At 43.3% G+C, this 14,090-nt stretch overlaps 1 protein-coding gene across 3 annotated transcripts in view; it reads right to left on the bottom strand.

Moving 5' to 3' along the window:
* Positions 1-14,090, bottom strand: part of TECRL (trans-2,3-enoyl-CoA reductase like) — a 107,618-nt gene that overhangs the window by 48,745 nt on the left and 44,783 nt on the right. For 2 of the 3 annotated variants that reach the window (XM_054031094.1, XM_054031093.1), the window contains exon 3: positions 12,404-12,571. The exons of the other annotated variant lie outside the window; for it this stretch is intronic. In XM_054031094.1, the coding sequence (XP_053887069.1) occupies positions 12,404-12,571 (168 nt within the window). The remainder of the gene's footprint in view (positions 1-12,403; positions 12,572-14,090) is intronic. 3 annotated transcript variants of the gene reach the window in all.

Raw genomic sequence — 14,090 nt, 5'->3', positions numbered from 1 at the left:
GGACAGCAGATATCAATAATTAGTGGGGTCTAAAATGTGATGTGCTTGTGCTAAATTGATTTTTTTTTCCACCCTGCATTACTGTATGTTTCAATAAAAGCAATACGCCTAATTCTGTGCTTTGAGGCACAGCTCATAATCTTCAATAGGGCAAACAGAGACTGTGCTTTTAGACATGTAATCCTACATTTCAGTGCATTATCCCAAGCACACCATTACTTTATAAACAGACTACCATTTTAACTCCACCTTCTCCATGCAGGAAGATCTTTGGCTTAACTCGGCTATGCAGCTAATCTCTATTGACTGTGCTACTCAGGTTTCACGAGGAAGAGCTGTTTATGTTTTCCAGGGGGGCTTCACAAGCTGTAGAATATTGCAGGGACTGAGTTGTCAGTTTCTTCGATTTTCAGGGTTTGGGGCAGAAACCATCTCTTGGTTCTGTGTTTGCACAGAACCTGGCACAATTGGGCCCTGTTCCATGACTAGCTCGTAGGTGCTACCATAATTACAGCTGGTAGGAACATTTAGAAAAAATGGCATTTCAGCAAAGTATGCCCTTTTGTCGAAACTGAAAGGAGACATTTTGGTTTCAAGGAAGTCGTAATCCAAATGGGGTTCTGTTGGCTCCAGAGAGAGAGACAGAAAGAGAGAGAGAAAGGGATATTAACCGCCAGGCTTCAAGGTTTAAACCAATCTCTAACTACTAGAAGTGAGGAAGTTTCTTGCACTTTCTTTTGAAGCATCTGGCATCGGCTACTGTTTGAGGCAGAAAACTGGACTGGATGGTTCTTGGGTTGAATCCAATCTGGCAATTCCTGTGTTCCTATTGTAGATTTTAAAACCTCCATTCCCTTCACCCCCTTTGCCTGTTCTGATGATTATTTGTGTTATATATTATTTGCATAGCAACAACAGAATGCTAGATACTTGAAAGAGCTATGAAGACAAAGTCACTGATCTAAAGGGTTTACAATCTAAACATGCAAAACAACAGTGGTTGAAAAGCTATTGAACCATGACACAGACAAACCATGTGTTTTGACAGTTACCTTTTTTTTTTAAATCATTATTTGATTATTGGATAGTGATTTGAGGTCCTGGCATCAGATTAGCTACTGCCTCTATGGGCCTGATTCTGATACCCTAATCCATTCTGAATAGCACCTAACTCCAAAGGGGTTATCTGAGCAGTAAGGTACCATTCAACATGGGTAAGGAATCACAATCTGGCCCTACACATGGGGGACAAAGCATTAAGCACTTGGAAGGGGTTTGTTTTAGAGAGGGACTTGGAGAACAGAGGATGGCTTTATGACAGATCAGGTCAGGACAGGAGGTAGAAGGGGAGTGTTCTGGTACAGGGAGCTGCGAAGAAGAAAGCTCAGATATGGGAACTGGAGAAGGAAGTCAATTTGATGTGCAGCTTAGAGGAGTCAATGGAGATAACAGCAAAGACATAGTCAGGAGCTTCAGTTTGATATAGGAGGCCAGTAGAAGCCATGAACGTAATGATGCCCTCACTCTTCCGCCCGTTTGCTAACATTATTTCCATTAAAATCTCAACCCGTCCTGCATATCATCTGAACAACAGACCTTCCAGAGACAAATGTACAATCGGGACACTGGAATATTTACCTAGCCTTCTTAAACGTTAAGGGTCAGAGACTCTGCTGCCGTGAATGGGCATAGCTCCATGGAAGTCCATAGGGCTACATCTACTGGCACCAGTGGAGGAGTTCACGGTGAGAGCTAAGCCTGGCCTTCTTGCAGCAAATGGGAATTTTGCTAGGATTTGGCCCTACCAAACTAATACACACCACCAAGGAATACGCAACCGGGTGCCATTTTTGATGCTCCTGGGTTGGTCATCTGCCGGGACTGAACCTAGGTTCTCTGATCTCCACTGCCTGGGCTGAAGAGCCAATGTCCTTAGCTTGAAGGTAGAAGCAAACTTATTATCCTCTTAGGTGTTTGAGTGACTAGAGGGTGACAAAGAGCATTAGTGTGGATGACCAAGTTAACATGGAGAGGCTAACCAGATTCATCGATTCCAAGGCCAGAAGGGACCACTGGGATCATCTAGTCTGACCTCCTGTCTAGCACAGGCCAGAGAACTTCCCCAAAACAATTCCTACAGCAGATTTTTTAGAACATCATCCAATTTTGATTTGAAAATTGTCAGTGATGGAGAATCCACAATGATCCTTGGTAAGATGTTCCAATGGTAAATTACTCTCCGTGTTAAAAATGTATGCCGGATTTCCAGTCTGAATTTATCAAGCTTCACCTTACAGCCCTTGGATTGTGTTATACAGTCCAATAGTAGATTAAAGAGCCTGATATTTGTTCCTTATGTAGGTGCTTATAGACTGTAATCAAGTCACTCCTTAACCTTCTCTGTGTTATACTAAATAGATTGAGCTCCACAAGTACTCCTGTTCTTCTTTTTGCGGATACAGACTAACACGGCTGCTACTCTGAAAGCTATAAGGCCTGTTTTCTAGTCCTTTAAGCATTCTCACGGCTCTTCTTGGAACTCTTTCCAATTAATCTACATCCTTCTTGAATAGTGACACCAGAAGTGGACACACTATTTCAGCAGTGGTCGCTCCAGTGCCAAATACAGAGGTAAAATAACCTCTTTACTCCTACTCAAGATTCCCCTGTTTATGCCTCCAAGAATTTCATTAGCTGTTTTGGCCACAGCATCACACTGGGAGCTCATGTTCAGCTGATTATCCATCCTGACCCCCAAATCTTTTTCGGAATCACTGTTTCCCAGGATATAATCCCCCATCGTGCAAGTATGGCCTACATTCTTTGTTCCTAGATGCATGCACTTACATTTAGCAATATTAAAATGCATATTGTTTACTTGCAACTCATCAGATGAACCAAATAACTCCATATTAGTGACCTGTCTTCGTTATTTACCCCTGCCCCCACCTTTTGTGTCATTTGCAAACTTTAAACAGGGATGATTTTATGTTTTCTTCCAGGTCATTAATAAAAATGTTAAATAGTGTAGGTCCAATAAATGATCCCTGCAGGACCCGACAAGAAACACACCCATTCTATGACGATTCACAATTTACAATTACATTTTGAGACCTCTCCATTAGTCGGATTTTAATCCATTTATCATGTGCCATGTTAACTTGATCTCTTCCTAGTTTTTAAATCAAATGTTATGCGATGCCAAGTCAAATGACTTACAGAAGTCTAAGTATATTACATGAAGGGTATTATCTTTGTCAACCAAACTTGTAATCTCATAAAAAAAAAAAGATATCAAGTTTGTTTGACAGGATCTGTTTTCCATACACCCATCTTGATTGGCATTGATTATACCTTTATTTCTTTATTAATCAAGTCCCATATCAGTCACTCCATTATCTTGCCTGGGAATCAATGTTAGACTGACAGGCCTATAATTACCCAGCCATCCCATTGACATTTTTAAAATATTGGCACAACATGAGCGTTCTTCCAGTCTTTTGGAACTTCCCAACTGTTCCAAGACTTACTGAAAATCAACATTAACAGTCCAACAAGCTCCTTGGGCAGCTCTTTTAAAACTCTTGGATGCAAGTTACCTGGACCTGCTGATTTAAAAAATGTGTAATTTTAGTAGCTGCTGTTTAAGATCCTCCTGAAGTACTAATGGAAAGGGAAAAAAATGTTATCATATGACATGACCATAAAATTTGTTTTTTTACCACATAGAGAACACTTCTGCCTTTTCTCCATTATTATCAATAATTCTTCCATTTCAATCTACTAAAGGATCAATGTTAAGATTTATTCCTAATATACTTTAAAAATTCTCTCTTATTCCCTTCATCCTGCTGACCATAGATTTCGCTTTGTGTCCCTTTGCTTCTCTCATCAATTTTATACAATTCCTAGCTTCTGAATTATATTCATTACTATCTACTTCTCATTTCTTGCACTGGATTATACATACACACCTCCACTTACCCTCCAAACCAGTTTTTTTTTAAATTGAAACAGCCTTCTGCCTTGATTGTGGCTTTTTGCACATCTAGTAAAGTGTTCTAAATAATTTCCAATTATCACTCACATTTTTTTCGGATTAAATTCTTCCTCACAGCTGATTTGCCTCAGAATTGTTTTCAGCTTTGCGAAATTGGCACTTTTACAGCACCAGGTATATATCATTTGTATCAGTTCCTCTTTATCCGTCAAGGCAAGGGCTCATATTGAGTGTTCCCCTGTGTTGGATGCAACATTTTTTGAGTTAGGAGATTCTCATTTATAATATTTAGAAACTCCAAGGATGTTTTACAACTGGCAGCATGGGAGCTCCAGCATATGTCACTCAAATTGAAGTCCCCCATGATCACACAGCTTTTTTCCCCAACATATTATAGATAGGTATGTAAGGAGCTGGTCATCCCGGTCCATAGTGTGATTCGGTAGTCTATAGCAGACGTCAACTAACACCCTATCTTGTGCTCTATCTGGTAGGATATTGATCTGTAAACATTCAAAATCATTTTATTCTGAGTCATCCATGACTTGGAAACAGGAAATGGTATTTTTACACAATAGTTCCAGTCCCATTCTCCCCCAGTCTTTCCTAAATTGATTATAACCACTGATTTTAATATTCCAGTCATGGGAATCATTGCACCGGGTTTCAGTTATACCAACTAGATCAAATTTATGCTCATAAATGAGAAATTCCAATTCCTCTTGTGTGTTACCCAGGATCTTCTGGTGATGTTCTTTGATTCCTTGATTAATTTTGGTCTCAACATCTTGATTATGTGCAGAGTGCTCAGATCTTCACTATTTTACCCTTCCCTTTTGCTATTAGTTTAACCCCCTCTTGACTAGTCTAGGCAGCCTGTCCCCAATGAGACTGGTCTCCCTTCTATCGAGGTGCAGGCCATTCAAACTAAAGAGCCCCTTCTCCCTGTGGAAGGTGGAACAATGTTCCACAAAAACCAAACTCCTCCACCCTACGTAGCCATCGGTTCACTTCCAAGAATCTTCTGCCTTCTCTCTTCCTTTGCTCATGGAACAGGAAGGATCTCAAAGAAGATCGCTTGGACATTCTCCTTCTTTAGCGTTTTTCCAAATTCCCTGAAGTCATCTCTATCTGTGTGATGTTCTGAGATGCAGTGTCCTTAGTGCCAATATGAACCATCAGTAATGGATCCTTTCCCATCGATTTCAAAACCTGTGCAATCTTAGAGTGACACCTCTCCAGGAAGGCAGCACATCATCCTGTTGTCCACCTCTCCCTTGCTGAATGTTCCTTCAGTTCTTCTGAGTATTGAATCCCCAACAAGGATTGCCTATCTTGCTTGGTTGGTTGAAGAACTCTTTGTAGACAAGCCTGATTTTCTTACAGGTTGGGCGGAGCTGCCATCCACAGGTCTGTCCCATACATCTCTCCATTCCCTTGGAGCAACTGGATCTTGAGACGTAACTTCCAGTTTCCACACTGAGGACCTGTTATTGATTGGAAACTTCTAGCTGTGAGGAATTCCTCCAGGTCCTCTCCTTTCTGTTGGCCACAGCCTGCCCATCATAGTCTGTCTCCAATGGTGGGTCCTCTTGCCTCTGATGGTTACAAAATGACAAGATTCCTCTCTGACTCCTTGAACCTGGGGTATTGATGTTTCCTGAACCTGGCTGTCTAGGAACTCCTCAGCTTCTCTGATTTTCAGTAGCATCTCTGCTTGTCCTTCCAATCCAAGAATCTTCTCCTCCAGCACAGACACTCCTCCAGCAACTTGCACTTCACACTTAGGAAGCCCCCTTCTGGCGACATGCAGGGAAAGAAAACATGGCACATCCATTGCAGGTCATCACCACTGTCCCATCGCTGGGCATCTCAACATTGCACACAAAGCTGAACCTAGAAGGAAAGCCTCTCACACTCCCTCTCTCAACTCCCTCTGAAACTCTCATGTTAGCTGCCTCTGTCTGAAGCTCTTGAGTTCGCCTAGCAAACGACTTTTTATACCTGCGTTGCTCAGCTCTGCCCCTGACTACAGAGACCAATTAACCTCTCAGAGACTTCAAATAGCTACACAGCCTGTACACAGAGAGTGAATAGTCAAACAAACTACCCACAGACATACCAATCAAAGAGTGATATACTATGGCATAATACCTCGTTCTGATATAGCACTTTTCATCAGTAGATCTCAAAATGTTTTATAAAGAGATCAGTAGCATTATCCGCATTTTACATATGGGGAAACTGAGGCGAGGCAGTGAAGTGAATTGTCCAAGGTCACCCAGCAGGCCAGGGGTGAGCTGGGAATAGAACTCCTGGTTTCCTGAGTCACAGTCTGGTTCTATAGAGCTGGACTTTCAGTTTTAGCGCTAGGCTTTAAAGTTTCTGTCTCATTCCCATCAACATGGAGAAGGCTAAAGATCTCATGTAACACACCCATTAGAAGCAGAGGTAGATACAGTGCCTTAGCCTCGGGAGATGGAGGGGTAAATGTTCCCATTCACTAAGGGTTATTTCTCTAGGGACTTACACAACTAGCATTTCAAAAGGGGGTCTAGAAATATCCGTGTGTAACTTCATCTGTCTGTTGTATCAACCTGGTGCCTCTTGTTTTATACTTGATTGTAAACTCTTTGGGGCAGGGGCATCTCTTTGATCTGTGCTTGTACAATGCCACACACAATGGGGCCCTCATCCATGCTGAAGCCCTATCATAATACAAATAAACACAACAATAATAATAGCATCAACTCCCTGGACACCACGGTCAGCTTCAACAATGGACCCCTACAAAGAACTATATACAAAAAGCCCACGGATCGCCACGCCTCAGCAACCACTCCATACACTAGAGGAAATCTGTTCGCTACAGCCAGGCACTCTGGCACCACAGAATATGCTCCAAAAAGAAAGTCTAAGATACACAACTAAACACACTTAAAACCATCTTCACTAAACAAGGACACTCCAGCAGAACACATTCTGGAATGGGCTACCCAACCCCCCTGGGAGAACCTGCTTCAATACAGAATAAATCCTGACTGCACATGCCTAGTTGTCAATTACCACCCCACACTAGAACACATATGGGGCTTCATTAAACAAACAGTTACAACCCATCTCAATAAGGACCACATCCTGAAATAAATCTTCCCTGAACCCCCTCTTCTGGCCTTCAAACAACACCTCAACCTCTCCAAGCTCATCATCAGAAGCACGCTCCCCACAGACCAGGACTCTCCAACTCAGACCGCACCAGAACTGCAGACATATCTTCACTTCTGTATGGATCTGTATCACCCACACCACATTTTCCACGATCCCTGGGTTCTACACATGCCTATCACCACATGTGGTGTCCCTCATCCAGTGCATCAAATGATCAACAACAACTATGTGGGCGAAACCAGACAATCACTATGCTCTCAAATGAACTCAAACCGAAAAATGGTAAAATATCACAAAACACGCTGTCTCCCATCATTTTCACAAAACAATCCCTCCATATCTGACCTCTCATCCTCACAACAAACCTGCACAACACCTTCAAAAGATGAGCCTGGGAGCTCAAATTCATAGCTCCACTGGACATTAAAAACCACAGACTTAACAGAGACATTGGTTTTATTACAATGATTTGTAACACACCTTACTGCCTAACGCTTAATTGCGGCTACAGTTGCGTGAACACCCTACGCTTACTAATATGTCAAACCCTGTATTTAGCTTAGATGCTGTAGTTACCTTTTCCAGCTCTGGGAAGCCTGAAAGCTTGTCCATTCCACCAACAGAAGTTGCTCCAATAAAAGCTATTACCTCACTTACTTTGTCTCTAACAACAACAATAATAATATGTATTTAATGGAGCTGTGGTGATGATAGACAAACATACAACTCATTTATCAAAGTGTGGACAGATCCCATTTCAAAGCAGGTAGAAAATAGCAAGAAGGTTAAGCTGTATCTAGAGGAGTCGGTTATACAGAAAGGCACCATAACTTCCCAGCAGTGCAATGCCATTGACTCGCTTGTGTGTGCTTTTGGATTAAAAAGGCCAAGAAATGAGTCAGCCTAAGATCATAGGAACTAGTGACATTTTTAAAGGTTCATATAAAATTTTAAAGGCTCTCAATGGTATTATAGCCACATGACTCCAATTGACTTTAATGGGCGCTTCCGGGCAAAAGCCCCATGGCGTGCTTTGAAAGATCAGAGGTAAGTGTTGTGAATTTTCCAGCCACTATGTAATTGAGGGGTTCCCTAGAACAACATTATCATTTTGTACCATTTCATAAAAAGGTAAGAAAAGTTCTTTCAGTGCTTTACTTCATCCGGTCATAAATTATATGATTGGATGCTAATTAGTTACACAGCATTAAGGAAGAAATCTTAATGTATATCACAGAAAAAATAAAAGTATAATAAATGTGTCTCTCTCTGTGAAATTAGGCATTTCCCCTCGAATTCAGCCCTTCAACAGTTACTCCATCAAGCAATAAACCATCTAAAAACCAGATAATGGATTTGATGGACACTGTTTGGAGATAATTTGGCAGACTGACTTTCCATGAACTGCTAATTTTATTATCAGTTAAATTGTTTGCTTCTGATTGTATTTTACTACCCATGCATCTCTAATAACAAAGAGGCTTAATAATTACGTGCAGCACCTGCTGTGATATGAATAGAACAATATGAACAACAAAATTACTATAATCAATCATCAGCAGCATGTTTTAAAAAAACCTTAGAAACATAGGATGTCCTGGGGTATACTGCAGTAGGAGCAATTCATAAACATCCCATCATATGATCACAGATTGCGATGCACCAGCTGAGAAATAGAACAGGGCTTTCCCACAAAATACCCTGTACTTATACCTAACGTACCTCATCAAGGTAACCTAACTCGGGTGTAGATCTAATACCTATAAATCATTGGCGTTATGCTGCTATGAAACTCCCATGACTGGAATGTAGCTGATTCAATGGTGTATATAAATTGTGGTGACGCGCAGCTTATCTGACAACTAAACTTGTCATGGTCTTTCCATGACAAGTGAATGCTGAGCAAACGTTGGTATTCACATCCTCAACCTTTAAACGGCAGGGGTCATGAATGCCATGTCTATCGGCTGGAATGGAGCATCTGAGAATTCTCAAGAACACTTCAGAGTAACCAGGAGTAGATAAAGATATCATCATTGTGACAACAGAGTCCTCTGCTGAACGGAAGTTTGAGTATCACTGCTTCATGGAGCTGGGAATGCTCACAGAAAGCAGCTGAAATGACTGGAGGTTTCTTCTTTCCACTTTCATTTTGAGAAAAAGCCTAGGGATTTATTCTGCTAATACCAAGTAACTGATTTGTCAGTTGGCGGCAATTCTGAAAAAGTGGGGAGAAATTAATTAGGGTTGACCCGAAAATGAAAGTTTTCAAAATTTTCGGTGAATTGAACAACGGATGAAAAAAAATTCAAATGGAATGAAATGTTTCTTTGCATGTTTCATTCAACCCTAAATGAAATATTTTGTTTCAATTTCAAATTGTTAACTTTCTTTATTTTTTTTTTTAAATTGACAGTACGAAGGTGTTTCAATTCAAAACATCAAAAAAATAAATAAATAACCCCGCTCTCCCGCAACACAGACTATTTGGTGAAACAGGCACAAATTCACAAAACGTTTTGGTCTTGCCAAATCTACCTTCTTCACCAAAAAAAATTCGCCCACCTCTATGCATAAGACTCGTGGCAGCAAACAGTAAGTGAAGCACAACCACCCATGAAGGAAGCCATGATAAAGCATGGCTGTGGCACAAGGATAAAAGGAAATAGGCATATGCTTGACACTACAATCTGCGACAGACGCTTGCCACTGAATGGCAAAATAGTAACAATAGTAACGTAGCTGGGGTAGATCAAGAAGTGGAGACACGGGTTAGCTGACCCAAGTACATACCCATGTGGACATTGTGGGTACATGATCGGGGCACTTAGCCCATGCTGCCACTCACCACTACCCGTGCTACACAGTTACACTATTATTTTTAGCACACGAGCTCGATGACAGCTAGCACAAGTACGTCTACTCAAACTGGGGACCCCACCCCTAGCTCCAAGTGTAAACGCAACCTGAGTCTAAGCCAGTAGTGTCCAACCCTGGAGGCTAGAACTTATGATTTCCATGTGTTTCGTTAGCCAGAAGTGATGAGGCAGACAGGCAGCATTGTAGGAGGGAGATCTTCACTCCATAGGCTGTGGGCAAGCAGCCAGAGCTCCACTTGCATTGCTGAGCCCCTGGCATCACACCACCCTAGCTCCCTTATGAAACCTGACCCTCTGTCTCCAGTTGCACCCATCATGCTCCGCCATGGGCAGCTGTGTTAAGAAAATGTGTATTAGATACAGAATGGAAGTGTAGCCGCTGAGATGCCCCCTGCAAGTGTTTGAATCTGGCCTGCCCCAGAAGCAGGTCCAACGTGAGTGACCCGAGTATCTGCTGTGTCCTCTCTGCTTTTCTGTTCGGGTTCTTATCCCACTCTCATCACGGGAGTATCTGAGGAGCCCCCACTACTGCATCTAAGCAACAGGGTCAATACCTGTCACACGCCATGCATTCTCTCTCCCATCCTTTCCCCAAGGGGAGAATTGCGTATGCAGTGGAGGGTTCTGGTTTGGTAGGGATTCTTTGCTTTGTTTTTAGATGTACATGCTGTTACGTGTTTATGTTGGAGAAGTGCCTCTTGCACTTGGAGTGGAAGGTGGTGAGGTTTGAGATGTTCCTCAGCTCCTGGTGGAGTTCAGTCCATGATCCCGACCTAGTGCCTCACCAATGTCTGACTCCTGCATAGACGAGCTTTACCCTGGTGGTAGAAACTTCCATTGTGCCAGAGGTGTGGAGTTGCTGACCAATCTTCATCCCTCTTTAGGCTTTTTTAGATATGCTGGGCCCATGTGAGGGATCATCCTGACGATAAGGACCAAGTCCTCAAACTTGATTCACTATTCCATGGGAATCCAGTGGAGGGAGCAGAGGACATGCATGAGGTGCTCTTGGTAGCCCCTGTTGCTGAGGAGACATGCTGCTGAGTTTAGTACTAGCTGGAGTTTTCTAAGAGCTGATGGCTTAGAGTCATAGAATCATAGAATATCAGGGTTGGAAGGGACCTCAGGAGGTCATCTAGTCCAACACCCTGCTCAAAGCAGAACCAATTCCCAACTAAATCATCCCAGCCAGGGCTCTGTCAAGCCTGACTTTAAAAACCTCTAAGGAAGGAGATTCCACCACCTCCCTAGGTAACCCATTACAGTGTTTCACCACCCTCCTAGTGAAATAGTGGTTCCTAATATCCATCCTAAACCTCCCCCACTGCAACTTGAGACCATTACTCCTTGTTCTGTCAAGGCCTTGTATACTATGTTGCTGTGATGTTTAGCCTGAGCAGTACAAAGGGAGTGAAACAGGACAGAGCATCTACCCCAAAGTATTGATGGTGGCCCTTTGACCAGAGCAATGAGTAAGATTTCTTTAGAGTTACAATCCAGCAATGGGAACATTAAACTCCAGTGCTTACATAATGCTGTCTGGGCAGAGCAAGAGGACCAGTTAATTGCACACGTGAGCACAAATTTCCCACAGAAAGGCATGGAGAAATATCTATACCCATCTTTGAAAGAAGAAAAACGGACTTTGCAGTCTTCAGCAACAAACATGGTACAGTACAAAGCATCAGACAGTGGATGGCTGACAGCAACAATTTAACTCTGTAAAATTGCCCTGAAACATCTTGAAAAGTTCTCTGTACTTTTTAGTTGCTTGGTCATTCTAGTTTCACCTCCTACACGCTACACATCCTTCTAGCGCACTCTAGCTGTGCCAATCACTGTCTACCACGTAATCCTTTCTGAGGCGTGAATGTAAAGGACATGCTTTGCATAGCTTTTATCCAGTGGATAGGGCATTAGACTAGCACTCAAGAGATCTGCATTCCACCCTGTTATATGATGACTTTGAGGATGAGAGCTGTAGGAGGCAGGTTGAGATGGGGAGAACGTTTTAAAAATCACTGGCTTTCTCAAACAAACGCTGTAATCCCACAATTGACAGTGCAGGAGTAGGGTGCTGTTTCTAAACCAGAAGACAGTGGGTGCTGAAGTCTGCTTGTGTGCGACCAGTTGGAAATTTGGGCCTATAATAAATACGTCAGCATGGAAAGCAGAGAGATGAGAAGGGAAGAGGCGGGGCATTAAGCACAGATGTTTAAGCAATGGAAATGTGTCATGCCTGGCGACACTTTGTGTATGTTTCAGCTCCTGAATGACAGCATGGAGTACTGCAGTGTGATCAGATACAAAGGCCAGGCTAGATTAGTGACTAGGAAGAACTACGGTGTGAACTCACCTCTACACGTGACACGGGGGCATATGGTCTTGCAGCTGAATGTGCACCCGCCATTGTGATATATAAAGAGCTGCCGCTGAGAGGGAAGAGGGTCATCTACCACACAGCTGTTATTGTTAGGGAACAAGGAGGCACCAGCAGCACCATCCGTGCCGGCCAGGAGCAGCGCTAGTAAAGGAGAAAGGGGAAAACAGCAGCAGCAACGTGGGCAACAGACGCTAGAGGGTGGTGGACGATAGATGGTTGCTTCTGCATTTGACCAGTGGGTGGCGCTATGCAGCAACAGGGATCTGCACTGGGTGACCCCCCCCCGGGTAGGGTGGGTGATGGAGGAGGGATTCACATAGCTGGAGGAGGGACATGGCGACTACTTGAGGAGTATCAGCAAGCTGCAAACTGCCAGCAGTTTCTTTTGGTGTCAGATTCAGTTCTGGCCTGAACTAGGCTGTGAGCTGGCTAGTGCCTCTGGCTTGGAGCTCTTGAACTGTAAGGTCAGATCCTTGCTACTGCTGCTGTTAATCACAGACAGAGCTGGGCAGAAAACAGGAAGGGAAAATGGCACTTGGCTCCCTTCTCTCTCCCCGCCCCGTTATTTTCAGCCTTCCAAGCACAGACTACACACGCACGCACAGTCACTGAGCTGAGTGGGAGGATGACTGTAGACGTACAGTCAAGTCAATATTTGGTGTCATATGTCGGTTAGTGTCTTTCTGAAAATCTGAATTCCTACAGTCATGGATGATGAGAGCATCTCACTTGTCTTCTTTCAGTCATTTTCTAGCCCATTCGGTTGTGGAGAAATGTGACCCAAGCACCCCTTAAAGGCTCCCAAACCGGAAGGGGCAAGGCACCAAAATGTACTATTTGGCTCAAAAAGACGAGACTTGTTTTTTGTAATCTCATTATTTTGAGGGCCCTGTTTCATGGTTTTCCTTTGGGTCGGCAGTACTGGAATGGTGACAGGGGACTGAAAATGGGAGACCGGTCAATGCAATCCATGCAGTAAGCAGATACATAAAATAGGGTTGTATCGACACAGCATGGGACCGGGAGGGAACACTTACAATAAACATGCTCGGCCATAGTTACTTTTTAAACCAGAAAGGGCTTCGAAAAGTATCTCGGCTACTTATCTGGCCCCCAGCACCTGAGCACCTCATAATCTTCAGTGTATTTACCCTCAGAAAATCCCCATGAGATAAGGCAGTGTTATGCTCCCCACTGTACAGGTGGGGAGCTGAGGCTCAGAGTCTATTGACACCAATTGAAATCATTGCTACCAATGGAAGTTAGGCACCTAAACACCTTGGAAGATCTGGGTATAAGGGACATGCTCCACATCACACAGGATGTCTGGGATAGAAGAGGGATCAGAACGCAAGTCTGTAGCAGGCCTTGTATTTCCCCAACCTCCCTTCCTTTGACATAGGGGCCCAAACACTTGCTAAATGCCAAATCTGCACACACAGGGCCCTGTATGTCTAGCCATAAGCAGCCATCAGTGGGAGGCTTTGCCGTTTTATAGGCACAGAACGGGTTTGGGCATCTCATGTGGATGCACCTGTTAAAAACTTTGGACTGATGAGTCCATTGCCAACCCCGCAATTTATGGCCTGGGGGATCCTCCCGCCAATTGCTGCTGAGTTTGGGATGGGCTTGTTTTGTGAGCAAAGGAACAAAGGACACC

Source organism: Malaclemys terrapin, chromosome 5, assembly GCF_027887155.1.
Source record: "Malaclemys terrapin pileata isolate rMalTer1 chromosome 5, rMalTer1.hap1, whole genome shotgun sequence".
NCBI lineage: Eukaryota > Metazoa > Chordata > Testudines > Emydidae > Malaclemys > Malaclemys terrapin.
Note: the sequence above shows the minus strand (reverse complement) of the source record. Positions and strands in the feature narration are given on the sequence as shown.